This window comes from Pygocentrus nattereri, chromosome 3, assembly GCF_015220715.1.
Source record: "Pygocentrus nattereri isolate fPygNat1 chromosome 3, fPygNat1.pri, whole genome shotgun sequence".
Classification (NCBI taxonomy): Eukaryota; Metazoa; Chordata; class Actinopteri; order Characiformes; family Serrasalmidae; genus Pygocentrus; species Pygocentrus nattereri.
Window position 1 is genome coordinate 21,704,787 of NC_051213.1, and position 22,371 is coordinate 21,727,157.

Genomic DNA, 22,371 nt, shown 5'->3' on the forward strand with positions numbered 1-22,371 from the left:
TATAACGGAAGAACTGTTATTTCCTCTTTGTCTTTCTCTCTCAGTGGTAGAAAATCTGTTTCAGATTTCTGTTAATGTTTTTGTTTCTTTTTATTTTAATTATATGTCTTTAAATATCTCTCCCTCTCTCTCAGGCTTTAGCCATGGGAATGATGACAGAGTATTACCACTACATTTTTACCACACTGGTAAGAAGCAATTTTTCTCATTGGCATAAGCATAAATATAAGAATAAGCGTCATTTGTTACACTCTACTTAATATTTGTAACAATGCAAAGAACATTTCCAGTTTGCATGAACAAAAGTGGTATTATACATAAAGCATTTGATGTAAATGTTCTGCCCTGGTGACTGTTTTACAGTGCTGTCATAATAATTTGAAAGCTCCAGTTGCCCTTTGCACTGCGCAGAAGTTCAAGACAAGTGGATCAGTAAAACTGGTCCAAAATTACTTGGGAATAAATCTTGTTATACTAATTTTCATAAAAAACTAAGAATGTTGTTTCCTTCTCCTGAATAGTTACAATTTTTTTAATGATGATACAAGGCTTTTGCACCACAGCAACTAGCAAGTTATAATAATCTGTTAAGTCAAGAACAAAAAGATTATTTAATAGTTTATATTACAGTGCAGATGGCCTGTGTGTATATGAATGTGTGTACAAAGTCTTGCAAAAGTTTTCAACCCTGTTAAAAGTCATCAGATTCATGTGGATTACAAATTACACTTTAATATTTTGTACTGTGTCATATTTTTATGTGACTGTGACTGAATTAATTTATAGTGATATTGGTTTCATTTACGAAAACATGCTGTGACAAAAATTACTAAGTGAAAAATGCTGTTAGCATAAGTATTCAAGCCCTGTGCTATGGAAGATCTTTTACAACGATCAAAGATACTGCCCTAACAAGGACCTGACTAGCTTACAATTGGCCTCTACCTGTAAATCTCAGTGATATCTCAGTGAGCACTGCTGGATCAATTGTGTGAAAATGAAAGCTGCATAAAACCACCCAGGCACTGCCAAGACAAACCGTCCCTCAAAACTCGAGCAAAAAAAAGGGGCTTGTAAGGGGAGCCACAAAAAGGCCAACAGTTACTCAGAAGGAGCTACAGAGTTCAGTGCAAGTGCCCCAGTCAATGATATCAAGAGCTCTTCATACAACTGATAGTAGGTTAGATAATGTTTTGTGGTCAGATGAAACTCAAAAATGCTGTGTATGGCAAAAACATAACACTGCTCATTCCTCAATAAACACCATTCCAACAGTGAAGTATGGGGGTGACAGCATCATGTTGTACAGATGCTTTTCCTTACCGTTGACTGGGCAACTGAAGGATGAACACAGGCATGTACTACAAGACCACCTTCTTTAGTCTGCTGAAAAAGTAAAGCTTGAGAGAAACTTAAACTTTCAGTAGAATAATGATCCCAAGCACCAATGGCAGAGCAACAAAAAGCCGAATGTTGTACATTAGTAAAGTCAAAGTCTAGATTTTAATTAAATCAGGAATCTGTGGCACTATTTGGAAATTGCATTCAACAAGCATCATCTAACCCACCTGAACAACCTGAAGCAAATCCATCTCAAGGAATGGGTGAAAATATCTTTCAAATAATGTGCAAACCCGATAGAAATTTACTCCAACACATTTAAAGCTGTTACTGCAGCAAAAGGTGAAGTACTGGTCTGAAGTACTAATTTGAATACTAATGCAAACAGCATTTTTCATTTTTTTTAAAGATTTACTGACAAATAATTAATATTTGAGGAATACTGAAAATTGGCTTTAAGATCATATTAGTTTGCAATAAATGTACGGTATATGAATTACTATTTGCGTTAGTGTAGTAGCTGTAGTAGTGATATTAGTAGTAGTATACTGACTGTTTGCAAATTACTCAGCAAGTATATTACAGGGGCTTTAAATATGTATAAAATAAATATTAAATAATGCAATAAATGAAATACAACAATTAGACAAGATAAAGAAAATGTATGAATGTCAAAACTAAATGCCAAAAACAATCAAATACATCTAAAACAAGAAATGGCGATATAGTAAAAATGCATGAAAATCAGACATGAAAGCCGCAGTCAGAACAATCAAACCAAACATTATAGTTATTACCTGCATACATCTGTGTAACATTTCCTGATGATGTACTTTGAAGTAGTTCTACAGTTGCATCTGTCTTAATATCTGTTGACATTTACAGTTAGCAAAAACAAAGTGAATAATAGTTTATTGTTCTTCTAAAAACATGATTTGAATATAACTGATGAATGACTGACACCACTGATGAGAACACTAGAAGACAGATGAGCAGAGAGAGAGATTAGAGAGAGCTGTGCTGACACTCAGTGCTTGTATAACTGACATGGCCCTTGGCCTAGTTCAGAGGGTTCTTCCCTTGCTGAGATTTTGACAAGTGCTCTTTTGCTCCCCTTCTACTCTCTTATTATTATCCCTCCCCTCCCCTCCCCTCTCTCTCTCTCTCTCTCTCTCTCTCCCTCTCTCTCTCTCTCTCTCTCTCTCTCTCTCCTTCTCCCACTCCTTCACATTTTCAGGACTTAGACATTATTAAAATTACATTTTTATTAAGTCCATATCTCAGATACATCAGTGAGTAGCCTACACCCCTCCTTTTCCCTCCACTGCCCGTTTTCCAGCGAATTAAAAACCTCTAAGCCCTCGATTCTGCTCCTCAACTTTGCACTGATTATGATATGTATCCTCAGGAAAGAAAGTACAGTACATTTACCTGCTGAGAAATAGCATATTTTATTTCATTTTCAATGCCGTGCATGCTAGCCGAAAGATATTTCTCAGATGCGTATGGAGAAGCTCATTTAAGAGAGAGAAAGAAGAAGAAGAATTAAAGATGTCTGAAGTTCTAATAATTAGTTTTGCCAATAGACAGCCTGGCAGATAGAAAACTCAGCACTGTGAGCTTAATTCACCCAACAGAGTGAACAACCGTGCCACTGAGAGGCTACATATGGCCTCCATTTTCTGCCAGATTTCTTTCTCCTAACTGCACTCAGACTGTGAGCGTGTGTGTGTGTGTGTGTGTGTGTGTAAGAAGACAAGAAGAGAGATCTTTATATTATACAGAGCATTACATAACAATGTCACAGTGCAAAATAATTTCTATATAGCTTCGTCTTATTTCTAACATAATATGTTTATGAAGTCCCTGAATGGCACTAAGATGAAGTTTTGTTTTTCTCCTTTTTTCTTTCAGGACCTCTTTGCACTGGATGTGGAGCCATACCGCTACAGCGGGGTAAATATGTCAGGATTCCGCATCCTAAACACAGAGAATAGCCAGGTGTCGTCCATCATTGAAAAGTGGTCCATGGAACGCCTGCAAGCACCCCCCAAACCTGACTCTGGCTTATTAGATGGATTTATGACGGTAAGTCATTACTGTTTTTAGTGTACCCTAAAATCTTGCCTAATTTTGCTATGATGCATCGAGAAACTTGGCAATGTGTCTTTTAGCTCAGTAAAATCTGCCATCATAGTTGCAGTATATGTCTATCCTCATCGATAAACTGTATCAGCATATGGAACTGAAACTTTCTGTGTGCTTATGTTTGCTTCTCCACAATAGTAGTTTGTGACACTAAAAAAATAAAAATGTATGCTTTTTGCACCAGCAGCATAGAGGAATCACATTAGAAACAGCATACATACATGCTTTTTGATGAGGCATAAAAGGGTTAAGGTTGTATTTTCTGTTTTCCTGTCTCAAAATGAATGCAGCAGTTGTTTCGGGATTGTCTATTTCAATACATATTGTCACTTATTAAGGAAAATCAATGAAGGAAATCGCAGTCTTTATTGTATAATTGATGCAAAGGCATCTGATGCAGCACGCACGCCGCACTCTTTCTGCACAAAACGCAGTCTTTCCCTCAGGACCCGAACCCACAACCTCCGGGGGTGTGCTGTGTTCTGAACCTTGTGTGATAAGCAGGGCATCTGCCTCAATGATCTAAACGCTGTCTGATATCAGCATGCTGGCAGTAATGACTTCTCCACAGCTCTCTCTCAACGCTGCCTCTCTGATCTGGGAACAGCGCCAAACTGTGAACTCACCAGAGACACAGAGAGAAGCGAAACAGAGGAAGAGGCTTGGCAATAGAGCCCACTAGTGTTAGGAAATCTGCCAACATGACTGTTATAGGTTATAAAACAACGACATGTCTCTGGACTGCACTTGTGACCTTCTCTTTTGGAGTAGGGAAGCAGTAGTTGACCTGTCCCTGACCCTTATGGAGGATGTCTGCATGCAGGGGGTAGAAAAATAGCTCTTTGATTGGGAGCTTGGTGTGGAAACAGAATGGATTCCAGATACAGAGACAAGGAGATATACGCTTGTTAAAATAAAGGCACCAAACGGGTTCTTTGGAAAGATGTCAAAGGAGAACCAGTTTTAGCCCCATGAAGGACCTTTGGATAAATGGTTCATTAAACAACTTTTTTGATAAATGTGTGGTGGCACAAACATATTGTGTATTGGAAAACATTTCAATCAGCAATGAAGTTATGAAAATCCAAAACTGAGATAATTTGAGATCAGTTTGATATATATAAAACTATCTGTTATTGTATTTATGGACCTTTCAACACCTGTAGACATTTACAAGTACCTTTATTAGTCATATTTAAACTTAAACCTTATAAACCTGTAACTTTCACCTGAAGCTCTTTGTTAACTTGATAAACTTTCTTCTTTGTCTGTGAAAGTGAAAGAAAAGGGATAGTCTAGCCTGCTAAACAGTTTTTGCCTCACTTATTTCTGAAAATAGAAAACACAAAACATATTAAACTCAACCTTCTAACAAATAATGAATCATGTTCCAGAAACTGCAGAAAATACACATAAAGTTTTAAAATCTTGTATTTGACAAAATCTAATTTTGTTCTAGATTCTTAAGCTTCTGCAAAATAGACATCCAATGAGATTCTGCAGAGCACACACAAATGAGATGTACAAGTGTGAAGAATGTTTTAAAGTTTAAAGAGCCTCCACATAATACAGAGGTTCAATACCAATTAAAGATTTTTCCTACAACCATAAATCCAAGCCAAAGACCATTTAGGAAGCGTTTTTCAAGAGTGTACCAAATCAGAGGCATGCTGAGATGAAGACACATCAGGGGTTGTAATAAGGTGAACTTTCTCATGACATTTTTAAACAAATGTCAATTATAAGTTGAAAGTCTATGGATTAGCTGACTCAGCCATGTCAACAAACATACACACAGTAACTCTTATAGAGTAATCAATCTTTACTTGTCTATAAAAAAGAGGCAAATTACTTAAGGCTACATTTCTCCTTCAAGTCTCTCTTTTTTTTCCTACAGTAACAGTGTTAACAATGCAGTCCCAAATCTTCTATTTAAATCAAAATGCCTGTAGATTTACTTCTTAACGGTTGCAATGTGACAGCTCATCAGGAAATAATGGCATGTGTGTTTGAAGGTGGGGATTGATTAATTAGACAAATGGCAATCAGTCAGTAGCTAATGCATATTGACATGGTGAAAGGTTCCGTAAACGTTTGATTAACAGCTTCATTTGTTCACAGAATTTATGGTGCTGTATGCCTAAGTACTGGCCTGCTGCAGAGTAACTCATGGACCACAGATCATGACAAATCACTCCTTGAAGAAAACAAAGAGTCAGGGATTTTGAGATGGATTCTTTTTCCTCACCACTGTTTATTTAAAAAAGCAGAGTGCCACTTTGGAAGGCTGCTGTAAAAGGGCCTCTGTGCAGTATGAGTATGTAGCTTGAGGAAAGATGAGACTGGAGAGATGAAGCTGGTATTCTTGTGCTGCATGAAATTTGAAGGAGATTTGGTTGAGTCTGTCCCTCTTATTGGCCTTATTCAACAGTTTTATGTAGTTGAATTTGATCTTAAAATGAATTCACAAATTTTAAAAAAGCTAGTGTCTGGTCAGAGTGTATGCAAATTTGAGGATGCAATTTTAACCGTCTTTTAAGGTTAAAATGTAAATGAAACCAGGTGGATTTTTTCATGGGGCACAGCCAGTGACTCATGAGCATGCTGAATGCTTTATTTTTATTGGGAGTCATCTGGGCTATGTCATATGTATGTAGTAGTAGTGGGCAGTGTACCAGTTCATCTGCTAAACCGGTTTATTCTTATGGTTTTAATTTTGTCATCATTACTGTTACACCAATATGCCACAAATAAACATAGATAACACAATGAACATACAGCGTAAAACTTGTCAATACCCTCACCATCCGCATAGTGAGTTGCAGTTAGAGGTAAGTCTAGTTTGTATTTCTTGAAGGAGCAGATATTAAATGTAGTCTGGTGGTCAACCAGAGGAGGAAGGGATGTCCTTTTGAGTCTTGCTTCCTCTCGGGGTTTTTTTCTCCTTTACTTATAGGGAGCATTTTCTTATCACCGTTGCCTTCGGCTTGCTTATCTGAGCTTGGACATGTTTTCTTTTTTTTTTTTAAAGCTTCTTTGTGTCAGTGTCATAGCCATTAGCCTAGCATGAGGACTGTCCCATGCGCAGTGGCCATGGAGCAGAATACTCTACGGGATGCTCTGATGCTCACAGATGAAAGTTTGCATGTAAGAGATGCACAAGAGGCAGATGGCGTGAGAAATTCAATCGTAAAACAGCCTCTAACTGTCTTACTATTTTTGCTGAGGCTACTCTGTGCTTAGATGCACTTACCTTCATCTTGTTAAGGTTAGAGAGAAACATTAGTATTTGTCTATGTATTGGTCAGTTGTTTTTTTCTATTGTGCCTAATAAAATACTTCAGATTTACTTCAGTTGTTAAATGTGGTACACATTAAAAGTGATAGGACATCCCAGAATAATATGCCATTGTTCATCTACAAAAATAGATATACTTCAAATCACAACAGATTTTTCCTAGCATCTAAGCTGATTCATCAGTTGACTTAAATCAGCACTTATTCATTATTTTTAGCCAGTCCTAACTTACAACCCAGCATGAAGTCTAACATGTCTTTACAAGTCTAACATGTTTGCGAGTTGCTGCTCACAAAAACTTAGGAGGCAAATTAAATGTGATTCAGTTCACTAAAATTGTCTTAATTGACAAGAGAGAGCAACTAAGCCCCTATTCCCACCCAGAGAAAGCAATTGAGGTTAATATCTCTGTCCATGTCTAGATTATCTCACATTCTGCAATATGTTCATTTTTGTTTTTAAGACAGAGGGACTTTACCATTTAATCTAATGATTTCTGTTCCTTGATAAGGCTGTTACTAACAGTTGTTTGCGTGCATTGGCTTATGAAATCTAATTCTGCACCTTTTCTTTGTGCAATAATTAATCTTCCTTTGGAGAAACTCTGCCCCAAGTCGAGGCTTAACATGCATAATGAAAATGACCTAACAAGCTCCTCAGGCTCATTAGCATAATTTCTCTCCTTACTAATTGCTTTAGCTTCTGTCTGATTTACTTTGAGAGAGCAAATTTTTTAGTGGATTCAGAAAACACTCAGTTGGGGCTGGAGTCCCAGCTCCTTGTGGAGAATCTCTGTTAGTAGAGGGAAAAAAATGAGAGAGAAAGCGGTCTTGTTTATGTATTATATTTATTTAATTATTTGTTTGTTTTTTACCTAATGGTCAGGGTCAATGGAATATTGACCTGTGTTAATGATGCTACATTATTATGGGCCAAACAAGGTTTCCCATCTTTTTTCTGTGTGTTTTCAGTTTTTCCATGCATAATTATCTCCTTCGTTTGTGCAGTGAACATGGAGAAAATCTGGAGAGAAGACTGCATTCTTTTCACTTTTCCGGGGTACGCAGTGGGTGGCTGCATATGTAGAGACAGTGAGACAGTGAGAGGGGAGAGAGAGAGAGAGAGAGAGAGAGAGAGAGAGAGAGAAATGCTGTTAGATTGAGAGACAGATATAGAACTGCCTTCCAGTCTCTATAGCCCTCGGCTCAGTGCCTTGTGTTGATGGACCTGTCTGTCACTGTGTCTCACAGGAGAACTCCCTGAATGGCAGTGCTTGGTGGGGAGCAGGCAGCGAGCTGCAGGGCAAGCAGTGACCCTCAGCGCATCCAGCTCGAGCTGTTCTTTAAGCTTAAACCAACACATGATCTGCTGAACCAAACTCGGCCTCGCTATCTTTCTTTAGTATTGGTAAAACTGTCAATACAAAAACAGACGCTCACTTTATCTGCTTCAGTCACTGCATATCATATTAACATTTACATTTACTCATCTAGCAGACATGCTTGTGAAGACTGACAAAACATGCACACATCTTAAAGCTTCTACAGTCTCAAAAAGTCCCAAAAAAGGGTTCTTTGATCCCATAGAATAACCAGTTTCATATAATTTTCATATAATTTTCAATAACCTTTCGAAGGATGGCTCATCAAAGAACTATTTTTGTAAATGGGATGTACAATTGTAAAGAACCTTTTAAAAGGATTTTCATTCAACCATAAGTTCCAACCATCATGTAGTGTTTAGTGGCTTCTATCATTAGTGGAGAATAAGACACAAACTAAAGCAGGATAAAATGTATCTGTTTTCTTTCTAATTAGATGAATCTAGTTCTTGCAGGCAAACAGTAAACATGTACTAAGTAGACCCTATGAATAATGTTCCAATGAACAACAAATGACCAATGTATTTCACAATATTTCTCTCCTCTCAATCTAAACTGAGCGGTCCTAATCTTGAGTAACTCTTCTGTAAGCATTCCACTGACCAATCACTCTCGATACTCAATACTAGCCAGAGAAACTTGGCGAGCTAAAGCTAACCCTTCATAACCAAAAGCTAGCACACTAGACCACCTGTCTGTAGCTGCCAGTCACCCGTTCATTTGTTTGTCCATACACAAACATTGTTCGTTCACCCATTGCTTTGTCTGTCTGTTTGCTTGGTCGTCCGTCCATCTGCACACATATTTGTCAGCTCCTTCGCTCTAGCTTATTCTGTCCATTTGTACATTTGTCCGTGCATCCAATAGCATATCATCCAGTTACTGTCACTTAAAAGATAGGCTAAGAGTGTTGGACAGAGAGCTGTCAATCAAGTAGGTCATTAGCCATGTCCACACCAGTTCTCAGATAGGTGTTGATCAGCAGTTGTCAAGCCGCAATTTATCCTATTTATATTTTGTATTTTTCTTTCAACCTTTGGTTGTCAAAGATAACACTCAAGTTTAATATTATACAAACATTTCTGATATTTTTTTTGTGTTCCCTGGAGACTGGCAACCTGTCCAGGGTGTATCCTGCATCCTGCCGTCTTTGTCTGTTACAATTAATCCTGTCTACAGGGTATGTTATAATATTTGCTCTCAAGCTACTTTTGTAAAAGTATATACATATAAACACACACACACACACACACACACACATACATATATATATATATATATATATATATATATATAGAGAGAGAGAGAGAGAGAGAGAGAGAGAAAGAGAGAGAGAGAGAGAGAGAGAGACAGAGAGAGAGAGAGGGAGAGAGAGAGAGAGATACACATACACACACATATATACATATATACAGTACTGTGCGAGTCTTGGGCAACCAAGACACATTTTCAAAATCTATTTCTTTGTGTAGTGTGTGTTTATTTGCTGAGAAAAGTGTTAATATTTGAATAAACAAAATGTATAGAATATGAATTAATAATGTTTATTATTATAATAAATAGTGATTTTCTGGATGTTAGTGTGTTTGTTTAACCATTTTCAAACCTCTCCTCGAGGAAGCCCAGTATTACAGTATTATATGTAGTTAAACTGCAACTCCTGCTTTGAACAATCAGTGCTTCAGTAAATTGAGCTCATGATGTAATTGATGATATTAACGAGTCTCTGTGGCGGCTGTGAAGGTGTCAAGTAAAAATATGGACCCAAGAAATTCTTGTTACTTTTTATTGTTTTTATGTTTATTTGAATTATGAATGTGACTTTATTCTAATACATATTGTGATAAACTCACTGCTGAGGTAAATTGTTTAAAAATTTCCTCAGATACCTAAAACTTTCGCACAGCATTGTATACATACATACATATACATATACATAACATACATAACACATAAATCATGTGCAAATATTTTAAAAGCATTGAGCAAAAAACAAAATGTGTTGTGAAGTTGTGCCCCACTCTTCCCTACATTTGATTTTGCTGTCCTCCTTTTCTAAGGTCTAAGACCTTTCCAATGCTTTTGGGCAGAGTCTTTGTTTATTTGAGGGGTGCACATACTGGGATTGCTAGCATACATTTTTCTTAGGAAATTCTTGAGCCCAGAGATTAGTATGTGTCTGTGGACTCTGAACTATCTGTAGCACCCAGTGTCAGAGCTGGAGACCAGAGAACACTTCAGAGCGGGTGGGTGTGTGAGCAGCATGTGATTTCGCTTTTGGCTGGGAGTTTTCTCTGCTGTTTCTTGGCACCATCTCTTCCCAGATCTCTGGTATGTAATGAAAGCCCCACCCTGGCTGTTGCCCCGCACACGAAAGCCCCTTTAAGCCATGTCCCTTTGCCTGCTCCTCTGTGTGCGGTTGAGGGGGTCTGTTTTGGACGCAGCGCTTCGGATTTGGCGCCGACTCGGCCCACATGCTGCGGGAGGTATTTGGACACGGCTGTTACTGAAGCATTATTCCAGGAGCTGAGTTGGCAGGAGCAGGGCTTGGCGTGGGCAGTGCAGCTTCTTCACTGCTCAGGCCAAAGCATTTTTCACCATAGGGCTGACCTATGGCAACAGCATTGTAGACTTGCACCCAACACTCTCAAAACATGTCAACCGAGCAGCTGTGGATGGCAAGGTACTGCCACTCCACTTTCAAAATACAATTACATCAAACAGCCTCCAGCTTTCCATTGTGCTGAAAGTGGTTACCAGACTCCGCGTTGGCTCTGCCTTTAATGACCATGGTCGATTATAGGCATTAGAATGAACAAGTCTTGCTTACCTTTTTAGCCTAACAATCTCTTTTTAGGTCAGTGTGCATTTTGACACGTTTGAGCTTTGTTCCACAGCATGCTAAGGCTGCTCCATTTTTGCAACAGGGAACATGGCATACACTTAAAAAAAAGAGGAAAATGACAGGAAGATGTGTCTTAGCGTGGTTGTGTTCAGTTATAATTTTGTTTCCTCCTGATTGGGGCATTGTGCTATGGAAGAAGTGAGTGCTGTCACATGGCGAGCAAGCAGACACACGAGACACAATTAATGACTCTCAGCCCTACAGTCTCGCCCACAGCTACCTGGCGAGGCAGGTGTCCCTGGAGACAAGTTACCCCGCAGACAGCAGCCATCATGTTGATTTTGGGAGCAGATCTCGCATGGCGCCACCCACCTGCCTCCCTCTTTCTCGCTCTGTCTTATATCCTCCCTTCTTTTCTTTTTCCTCTTCCCGAGGGAGTGTGGCTTCATATGCTCACTCTCCAGGGACCCGCTGTGTTTTGTTGCACTTCTTCAATCAGATCTGTTCACTGTGTGCGTCTGCCACCCTGTCTTTGCCATAGAACCAAGCAGCCCTTTGTCCTTCCTCCATCTTGCGTCGGCAGAACTGACTTGAAAGTGCCAGATCCTGTCTCACAGCCAGTCAACATTTTCATTCCCGTCCTTATTCTAAGAAACAGTTGCTTAATAGTGAGAACAGGCATTATGTAGACACTTAATTGTCAGAATGGTAGCGTGTAGAGAGTGAGAATGGGACATAGTGTAGATAATGAGACATTATTAGATCGGTTACCCCTGCTGACTGGCTAGGAGGTCCATGCTGCTCCCTTTCTGCACAGGCAGCTGTGGCTGGCCCGATGGGTGCCCGCTCAGCCGCTGCCATTTGCTGATGCCGCAGGCAGCTGACATACACCGCAGGAGAATAGGGCAGACAAGGCGCATGGCGGAGGGGGACTGTGTCCTCAAGAGGATCGCTCTTCCATATCACTGCACTATGTGACTGAGCAGCATTATTGCAACACTTTTGTATTATCAGCATGACATTTGAAACAACAGAAAGGAAACTGACAGAAATCTGCTACAGATCACACTGGCAGAAACTCGAGGAATGTCTTTGTTCTTAGAGATATGAAACAACTTCAGAACAAAATACAAATTACTGAATACGCAGAAGCTAAACTGTGCTTCATTTCATTAACATGCACTTTGAAATGAAGCTCATATTTCCCAATGCGCAGAATCTTCGTTTTTCCCTTCATTATGTGGGTTGGAGGAAAAGCATCAGATGCAATAGACTGTTTAAGGCTATTAGTCCTCCTGACACTGCGTCTTAGTCACGCCACTGTGGGTTCTGCTAGTTAAGCACTCTGGTAAAGGCTCCATTCAAGTCCTGACTGCCTATGCAAGCGAGCAGACAATTTAAAAGCATGCCCATTTATATGCCTGACAGAGTGGGGTTCTTTTTAATTGGAAAAGCTACTCTTAAAGACTTAAAAAACTCATTTATGTCTCCCAGAGTGAGATCAAATGGTAAGTTGGGAGGGCACTGTGGTGGGAGGTCAAGTAACCTCCCCGAATTGAGCCATCATATCTGTTCAGAGATTGGGGACGGAGGACAGGTTCATAAGAAGGTCCCCCTCCTTCCGTGTTCTCTCTGAGATGGTACAGGCTGCCTCTAAGTCTCCTGCATAAGAATGAATGACCTTTCCATGACCTTTACCTGTTTACTAGTGTTTTCGACTGGAGCATGCCATGTGATTTCTCTTACTCTGACCCTGCTATACAGTACAGAGCAAAGGGGATGATTTAATACAAGCCTCATGAGTAAAAATGCACACTGCAGCATCAACCTAGCATCACTGCTGTCTTACAGGTTTGACATTTCCCTCAATCAAAGTATCTCTGGTATCAGGTGAATGTGCAAAGGCTGAACATCTCTGACCTTCCTCATATAACAGAAGCAGTGAATATTTCCACATTCCGGGATGCACAGATTTGCAATTCCTGGCCTGATAACAATAGCTGACAATTATTGTGGCTGATACTGATACCAATAACTGATCATTTCAATTATTTTGCTTGATCATTGTAAGATGCATACTGTACTAGTTTTAAGGTTTAGTATGTGTTGTTGCATTTCATTATTTTTGGGAAGCATAGCTTTAAATATAATCTTATATATAATTTTCTCAAATAACACAGTACTGCAGTGAAATCAGATACAAATTTATTTGTGGTATACCAGCTGCAATTTCAGTATCAGAATAATAATAATTCAATTTTATATAAATGTTATATCAATATGTACTAAACACTTCACTGGGATGTTCTCACTATGTTTTTTGAACCAGCATCTTTATAAGGGACTCATTATTCAGAGAACAAAAGGGTACTCATGATGCAAAACGCCATTAGAGCACCTGCAAGTGTTGTACAAATCATTTATAAGTTGTAAGTCATTTGTTAATATATAAGATGCTCTGCAGGTTGTTTGTGGATTTACTCTCTCCTCTAGCCCTCACTTCAGGACTGTGCCGTTGAACGTTACTTCTTAGTGATGGAATAAATGTGCAAAATCATAATGCCGCACAATTCTGTCACTATAAATTTAAATAATTTCCTGTAATGACAGTAGTGTGGGTTTATGTTTCTTTTTTCTCTATCCTTTTGAGATTGAAAGGGCTTTTCATCTACAAGAGACTGCACCTTAAAGAGGCAGTCAGCACTGCAGCCATTTGCACTGTGAATGCCATAAAATGTGAGAAATGGTCCAAATGTTTACTGGCAGTGATGAATGTCAGATTCAGGGAGAAAGAGATTTGGCTTTTTCACAATCCTCCATAAGGACTATGGGCAAATAAATAGCTGTTTGAGGGATTGCAGTTGGTTTTTGTGCCTATTTTAGGTTAAGGACATGAGGGCTAAATTCTGGTTTATAATGCCTCTGGATGAGTATTGGAAGGTGCCTTACAATGCAGCCTGTGTCTAAATGCAGGGGTAATGGTGAGGTATTGTATGTCAGGAGTTATATCTTGGACATTATGATACATAATGCACATAACACTAGTTTATGAAGGGTTTGAAACAAACAAAATACACCAACAAAACAGAAGTGGTACATTTTTTAAAATGCTACACTTAGAGATGGCAAATCAATATTGATGGGTATTGGTATTGGGATGATATCAACAGAAACAGTTATGTGTGCATTTCGTCCTGTGTTCTAGTAGTGTTTAAGCACTTTGAGCATGATAGCCTACTTTTACTACTTAGTAGTTTTTAAAGAAGAAGATATAAAATCAGGATTCAGCATCACAACAGTCAGAGTAGGTAATGAACAGGCTAGACAAAAACCTATAAATGTACCATTTTTTTTCTCAGTCTCAAACTACCTTGTGTTCATTGCACAGATCCTTATAATGGGAGGAATTTAATTAAAAAAGTTAACCATTATCTGACAATTACAGGAATAATGACACTACTCAATGAAAAGCGCATGTGTGTGTATGTGTGTGTGTGTGTGTGTGTGTGTGTGTGTGAGAGAGAGAGAAAGAGAGAGAGAGAGAGAGAGAGAGAGAGAGAAAGAATGAGAGAGAGAGAAAGATAGAGAGACACAAAGAATTAGGATAGAGAGGCGCACACATTTACACAAGAGCAATGCGTAACATATGAGTGAAATGACCAATGTAAAGACAAGAACAGGCTTTTTTTCGGGGAAATTTTTCAAAACATCTCATACAAAGACTCATTTAAACCCCTGTGCCATTTAAGCTAACTGCAAACTGAGCCTCTTTCTCCCTGTTCTGCCTTTAGATGATTCAGGAGCTGTGCCAGCCTGACAGTGCAGTGATGTGAAAAGGTTTTGCAAAGCCGGGGGCTATCTCTCATGGTAACAACCTGACGGCAGTTGTTGGAGATCTAGAGGATTACTTTTTTTTTACTTTGTAGCAGGTTTTTTTTTTTTTTTCCAAAATTATAATATGTTTTTGTTGTTCACAGTTTTTCCTTGACTCATCATCTTTAAACAGTTTGATTAAGTGTTATTTATGATAGGTTGACTTAAGCTACTTTAAGTGGCATATATTTGATGCGAATGAAGAAATATGCAAAATGATTTGCCTTTTTTCATTTGAATTTATTGACGTCAAACAAAACGTGTCAAAAATACATCTGAAACCTCAAATCACTGATGCACATCCTCTCTTTGCTCTGTCATTCTGGACAAACTTTATACAAATGAACTGAGTGGCAACCAATCGGATGATTGATACGTAGCGTGGTAATACTCAGGTAACGTCCACAGTCACATAGCGAGATTTAACACTGGAACACAAGCTGAATGTGAGATATTATGGTTCATAAACATGTTATTATTTTTTTTAAGTTTAAAAACAATTATTGCTGCTTGGAAGCTGGCCTATAACTATACAACCACTTTTCTTTTTTACTCCTCGACCTTGTTTTTTAGTGATGTGTCCCCAAAGTAAGGGCAGTGATTTGGCTCCCTGTAATGAAAATACAGCCCTCAGTTAAACAGTACATGGCCACTGTGGGTTTTGAAAATATATGAATAAAAGATACAAATATGAACTCCAGTTTAAAACAAGCACTGGAGTCTTTACTCAAATTATTATGAAATTCAACTTTATATTATTATTATTTCTAGCAGTTGGAGTCTTGAAATCTGGGGTTGCTGCAGCACCCTTAGCACCCTTACTTCTAGTGTTCCTGTGTGTATGTATTGTAGTGTTCACCAGTATTAAAAGAGGCACAGCTTTCACACAAGTCATGGTGCTTTATTTTCCAGCATTTGTAGGCTGCACATATGCAAAGCTTTGCTCTAACAGTTTGCTTTCTGGTTTGGCTCACATAATTTGTTTCTTCCTCTCTCTTTGTTGCTGCTTGTGCACACTCACACACCCAACACTTCGCCCTAAGGTTCCTAGACCTGCCCTCTACCATAAGAATCATTGCTTAAATGAATCAAGTGTAATAAATGCAAGAAACACATAAACTAAAACTAACATGCAAAATCATTTCTTGAACACACTACAGTACACATATATGTATGTGATTTTTTTTTTTTTTACTTTTAATTATTTTGATTTTATTCAGTTTTTTCAAAATTATTTTGAATATTCTGGCTGAGATGCAAATTGTGGGGATGAGTGATGTCATGAATTTTCTCAGCAACTATGGGTGTGACCGATGGCAGTTGCTGATTGGCTGTCGCTCTGTAAAATTTGCCTATGATTTGCTGATGATGATGTCACTGCACGTTTTTGCTGATGTGTTTATGATGGTAGTATTGTGATGGCAAAACACCTAAATCTAAAGATCTAAGTGTATGAACATTTGTCTATATAGTTTGTATAGGCGGGTTTGTGAGTCAGAAAGGGGATGTGTGGAATCTATTTGCTGCTATATCTCTAATGGAGTCCCCCCTGCTGGGAGAAGGTGCTTGTCGCTGGTGTTGTGGTTGAGAGCAGAGACACACATTACAAACGCAATGGCCTATTGTAAACACATGGCGGTGAAATGCTCACGGTAGATTAGATAACCGAGGGCCCTCACAACAACACTGGGGTCTTTGTGCGTGTGTGTCTGAGTGCATACAGGGGAGGGCACAATGACATTAAAGCAGTGGCAGAAAACTGCCGATTTCCCATTTAACACTCCATTGAGTTCTGGGTTATTCCAAGTCGTGGCTGGAGTCGAGATGGTGGCATTACCTCACCACTTTGACTATAGACCCCCTTCCCAATCATGGGCCATGGGCTCTATTTGCCCACAATGGAGTCAGGGAGAAAAGACATGCTGTGCCGTGATGGGAAGGGCCATCGTGTCTGAGAACTAACAGTGATCCACCTCTAAACCTGCTGGCATTATGTAATAAAGAAAAACATCTATATAGTAACTCTGAATGCTATTAACAGAAAACAATCTCCTGTTCTTATTTCTATCTTTACAGACATCAGAACTATATCATAACGTGTCCAAAGATTGCACAAGGAAGGACTACATGTGAGAAAGAGAAATAAAGATGTTTAAAAAAAAAAAAAAACGGGATGTAATATAAATAGAAACAGTGCCAGTCTTAGCCTGGCCTAGACCTGTTTGCCAAACAAAGAACTGGCAAACTCAATTAAAGGGCCGATTTCCCTCAGGACGCAAGGCGATGTGAAATTATCCCTGCCTGTTAAACCTGTCACTTCATTTCACTCTAATTATTCCTTCTGATCCCAGGGACCTTTTAGCTAATTGTTTTTCTCCCTTCCTCTTCATCATGTTTGATGTGACATGAAGAATCTGCTATATGGCTTTAAGCCTCTAGGGATTTCCACAACATAATTCCAAGGTCAGAGCAGTTTATAAATGTCAGTGTACTTGATATATTTTTTATCTCTGTAGTCTGTGTGATTCGGTGGTTCATCAGCATAGTCATGTTTTGCATTGTAATCATTTTACATTAAAATGCAATATAGTGCAATACAAATTTAAGGACCTGTCAAAGAGTTTGTAGTTAGATTTAAGAGTAGTTAGATTTAATTTAGAGTAAATTATTTCAAGTAATATTTTATGTTACTTGCTTGTTTTACTTTACTGACTAACAGTAAGCAGGTTGAGAATATATGCTTCAGTATTCCTGAGTACAAAAACTAAAGCCTTTTCATGACTGAAGAGCTGCTGTGAGCCTCCATGTCTCATCACAACACAATAGTTCCCACTGCTGTTCTCATCCACCCAGGGCATGTATGAGGCTAGAAGCTGACTGATGAGTATGTATATAGTGTATAGCTGGAGACAGCAGTGTTTCTTGATGAGGTTTTCTTCAGCTCCATCATCCTGCATACCCTGAGGAGATGTGGGCCTTCGGATTAGCCTTTTTAATTTGTGAATTGAAACTTGCATCATTGTTTCCAATTAGTCCGGCCTTGTTCTTAAACTGCCAGCAAAACGCCTTAGGATGAAAGAGGGAAAATACGTACAGGGGAATGGATTAAAAGTAATATTGAATCTTGCCCGGCTAAAAGATGCTCCTAATCTCCCAAAAGAAAGGCAAGAAAAAGGGTTCATCGAATTGAGCATAGTGCTGCAGCAATTGAATTTATAGCACGACTGGTCTCTCAGGTGTGCAGTACAGCAGAGGTGCTTTTTGTCAAATTAGTGGGAAGAGATTCAGTCTACAATATTGAGTCAGTTAACATGATTTCATTATTTTTAGCCAGATCGTTTGTTTCGAAAGTATGCAAGGAATCTCTTAGGAGATAGGGGGTTGACCTTGTTCTGCTGTACAGTGAAACATGAATACTTAACATGTGTCTGTGTGGGGTAGGGCATGTTTGAGACAGCGTCGTGGGGATCAACAGTGCAGCAGCACAGCCTGCTTGAGAGGGACAGCTGCGGGTCAGCAGGTCAGTTAGTTATGTGTATAAGTGAGAGAGAGAAATGCAAGGACAGACCTCGGCCTGTACACATTGAGAATCTCCTTGCTGATGTTGAGGATGCATTTAACGCAGGTCGCATATTATAGGTTTTCCCATTTCCCACCCAACAAATCCAAAAACAGTAGCTTTGTTAGGCTGCCATTCTGATTGTCAGGCTGTCTTGAAGGACTTTTGATCTGACAAAAAGGCACATAGACTGTTGCTGGTTTGTTGTAGGCGTGTTTGTTGCTGGAGCTTGTCAATTTTCCCACATGGCCATGAGTCGTGTGGGCTTTAAATTCATTCAGACATGAATGCTCATAAGTAAAAACTGCTGTTCCTTACAAGGAAGCGAAAAAGACAATGCTTGGATGACATTTCCATATAGATCTTTAGAGTTGGGTTGCACAGCTCTGGATATAAGAGCTGACAGTAGTGATTAGCTTCTCCTTTGTCTAATCAGCATCGATGCTACTGACTGAAGTCCCTTCCCAGAACTTCTACTGGCTGATGCATGCTTTTACGTTTCCAAAAATTATACCAGTATTGAAACTTTGATTACTGGCTGATCATTAACAGCTAAATAGCTTCAAAATAAACAAGTTTTAATTGAAGCTATGCTTTCAGATGAGCTATTTCTGTTTAAGATATGCATCTAAAAGTAGACTGTCATGCTCAAACTACTTTTAAAACACTCTACTACCTCACAAGAAGAAATACACAGCTAACATCATATAACACAAAGTGAGTGTGGTACTTCAGGCTACATTTGCGACAGGATTAGAAAGGATTCTTTTTTCCCTGCAATATCCAATTCAGCATTTTCTGCTGAACTCAGCCCGATACCAATATCCATCAATACTGATTGCCACTTCTGGTTACAACAGAATAGCTTCCGTCAAAAGTTCAACTTGGACAATGGTTTGTAACTTTCACACATTGCGATGTGTTGGTGTTTGCTGTCCGTAAATGCATTGTTTTCAATTCAGTGCAATTCCAATTCAATTCTGTTTCAATAAACAGAAAGAGGTACAGTTTTAACCAATACCAAAGTGTCCTTGTGAATGCAGCCTCAGCCTTTTCTCTCACCTGCTCTGCCCACCCTTTTTCCCCCCTTCTCTTCATCTATCTGTCCCACAGCCATCTTCCACAGTCATTTCCTGCACTCCATCTCCGTCCATCACTGTAGTTCTTCAGGGATCATTTCCCTCTATCGTTTCCCAGACAAGCACATTGATGAGGTGCGCGGAAAGCGTATTGTCATTACAACAGAAAGCTAGCCATAATAATACGTTTTACACAGTCAATTTCCTTCCCCATCGAGCAGGGTTCTCATGACAACATTTTAAAACCCTAATGGTGAGGTGCGCCCATTTTTTCCATCTTTTCCTACTCTTTTAACACCCTCCATGACATGCTCCATCTCGAAAACTCTGAACGACTTTGGCTTTAAGACAGACGTTTGTGTTTTAAGAGGCGTAGTGGAACCAGGAGGCGGCGGAGGCAGTGGGAGTCATGGGAGAGATTGCAGGGAACACATTCATTCCAGCAAAAGAAAGGAGAGTAAAGCTCCATCTGGAAGATTGCCCCAGGCAGAATCACACAAACAAACAACAGCCTGGAGGTAGTCCTCTTTGGTTCGACATATACAGGCAGCTCGCCTGTCCATGTCTATTTATGCTTTCCTTCATCTTTCGCCTCGTGTTCTCAGGTATCCAAGCTCATTATGTGGAAAAAAAAATGTTCGATCAATTAAAGGCTTTATTTATAATAAACATCTCTGTTGACATGTTCAAAGGTAGCCTTACTGTGAGTCATCTCTGGTAAATAAAGTGATTTGAGGCTCCCTCGGCATCATCCCTAAATCCCAGCATGCACCGGGGCTTCCCGTACACAGGTGGATGATTGACAGGTGAGTGAGAGTTATTTTGTGAGCACAGCATTCTGGCTGTCACCTTCACTCCTGCTAGGCAGCCAGGGTGCCGTAACGAACTCGTTACCCAGTGCAGAAGCCCGCTATAACACCCACGGCCCAGGCAATTTTATGATTCATTTAGTCCAATAAAGAGCGTTTATTAAAGTTTACTTACTTATCAATAATGGCCTCTCTATTACTGAGCTTTGAGCTGGGGGCTGAAGGGGATTGAAGCTGCTTGGTAAAGATGGAGATGTAAATGAGAGAGAAAGAATATGGTATTGGGTTGTAGGCTGGCAGCCCTGGAGACAGAGCCACTGGGCTTTAATAATGTATTGGAAAGGCATGTATAGCTCTGTCATTCTATAACATAACTTACAGTATCATTTAACACAAATATACTAGCTATCCTGCTCAGTACAGTACATTATGAAGTTTAATAGAAGAGAGTGTGTGAATGTGTATTTGACATATATTTCAGGAAAAATTCTGCCTGTGTAGTGAAAAACATGAGCTCAATAATAGAGAGGTCATTACTGATAAGGATGTAAACTTAAATGAATGCTTAGACCTAAGGCTAAGCTAAGCAGCTACAGATACAACAGCATTGGACAGTAAAATCTGTGTGACATTTTTGATTCTGTTCTTCAGTTCCTCCTCAACGATTCCTGACCTGCACTACTTTTATATTCTTTCATTTAACAAACATTAAGCTTCAACTCACACTCTACCACTGTGTTTGCTTCCACATCCATAACATTTTCTTATGTTGTTATTATTGTTATTATTGTAACACTGCATTAAAAAATAACATTTACATTAAAAACATACATAAAGACGTTCAATCAAGTGTTCCTTTGACCAGGTCACATCAATTACTTTTTGAAAAAAAAATTTTTTTACTGTATTTACGCTTATTCACATTTATTCAATGTTGCATGGTGATTTTACACACTTATTTCCAAGGTAAATGTGCCTGGGTGTCTGAGAGAATACACATGAGAGAATGAAGAGAAGACATAGACTCTAGGCCTTGGCCTAAGAACTGCGAGTAGTTTCTAATCAGCCAGCCAAGAGAATCAGAGGCCCCAAGGCCCACGCATCACATCATATTAAACACCCACAAGCACGCTATACACACGCTACACACACGTGCTCACACAAAAGACCAGCTTGAACAACAGATAACCCTGCCAACATGCATCATCATCAGCTCTACTGCTGTCTTAATCTGCTTCTACCCAGCTCAGTAATGAACTTAATCGAGGGGATAAATGACAAATTCCTACTCTTCTCACCCTCGTTCTCTCTCTCTTCTCTGTATTGACTTTATCACTCACTGTAGCCCTGTTGTCTTTGCCAACATTCTTAAGAACATAGTGGAATCTATTTATGCATGTTTGCCCTAAAGATGATATTAGCAGACAACATACAGACGTTATTAATGTTTATCAGCTCTGTATACTAACCTTTATCTGTCTCTGGGTGGTAATATAGTATTTATGTAGCTTGATTAAAAACTAAACAAACAGAAAATTAAAATACGAATATAAACAGGCGTGTGTGCAGTAATATGCAAAAGTCAGAGACCACTGCTCATTTATTTCTTTTGCCATCAAAACAGCCATTATTCAACATCAGAACAAACTGAAAGGAAATATTTAACAGAAAATTGCATAGACGTCTCTATAACTAAATATATAACTTTTCAGGGATATATATCATTTAGTGTGCCCAGTCTTTGCCTTTATTACAACTTGTATTATTTTCAGGCACCTTGCTTTCAGTTTTTCAAAGAAAACTGCAGGGATATTTTTCCACACCTCAAAAGTTCAGTCTTAGAAGTAGGTTGCATTTTCTGCCTCTCAAAATCCAAGTAATCCCAAACACATTCAGTGATGTTGGGAGTCTCCTTTTCTCAGCAACATCTTCTTGACAGCTACACAGCCTTTCAGACTCATAGTGTTCTTCTCACAGTGGAAAGACAGACAGAATATCTTCTCGATTATTTCAGATCTGAAGCAAGATTTTCTTTACT

The 22,371-nt window shown here is 39.1% G+C and overlaps 1 protein-coding gene across 2 annotated transcripts in view; it reads left to right on the forward strand.

Moving 5' to 3' along the window:
- grik2 (glutamate receptor, ionotropic, kainate 2) overlaps positions 1-22,371 on the forward strand; it is a 162,735-nt gene that overhangs the window by 62,003 nt on the left and 78,361 nt on the right. For both annotated transcript variants that reach the window (XM_017708225.2, XM_037536747.1), the window contains exons 5-6: positions 135-188; positions 3,256-3,429. In XM_017708225.2, coding sequence (XP_017563714.1) covers positions 135-188; positions 3,256-3,429 — 228 coding nt within the window. The remainder of the gene's footprint in view (positions 1-134; positions 189-3,255; positions 3,430-22,371) is intronic.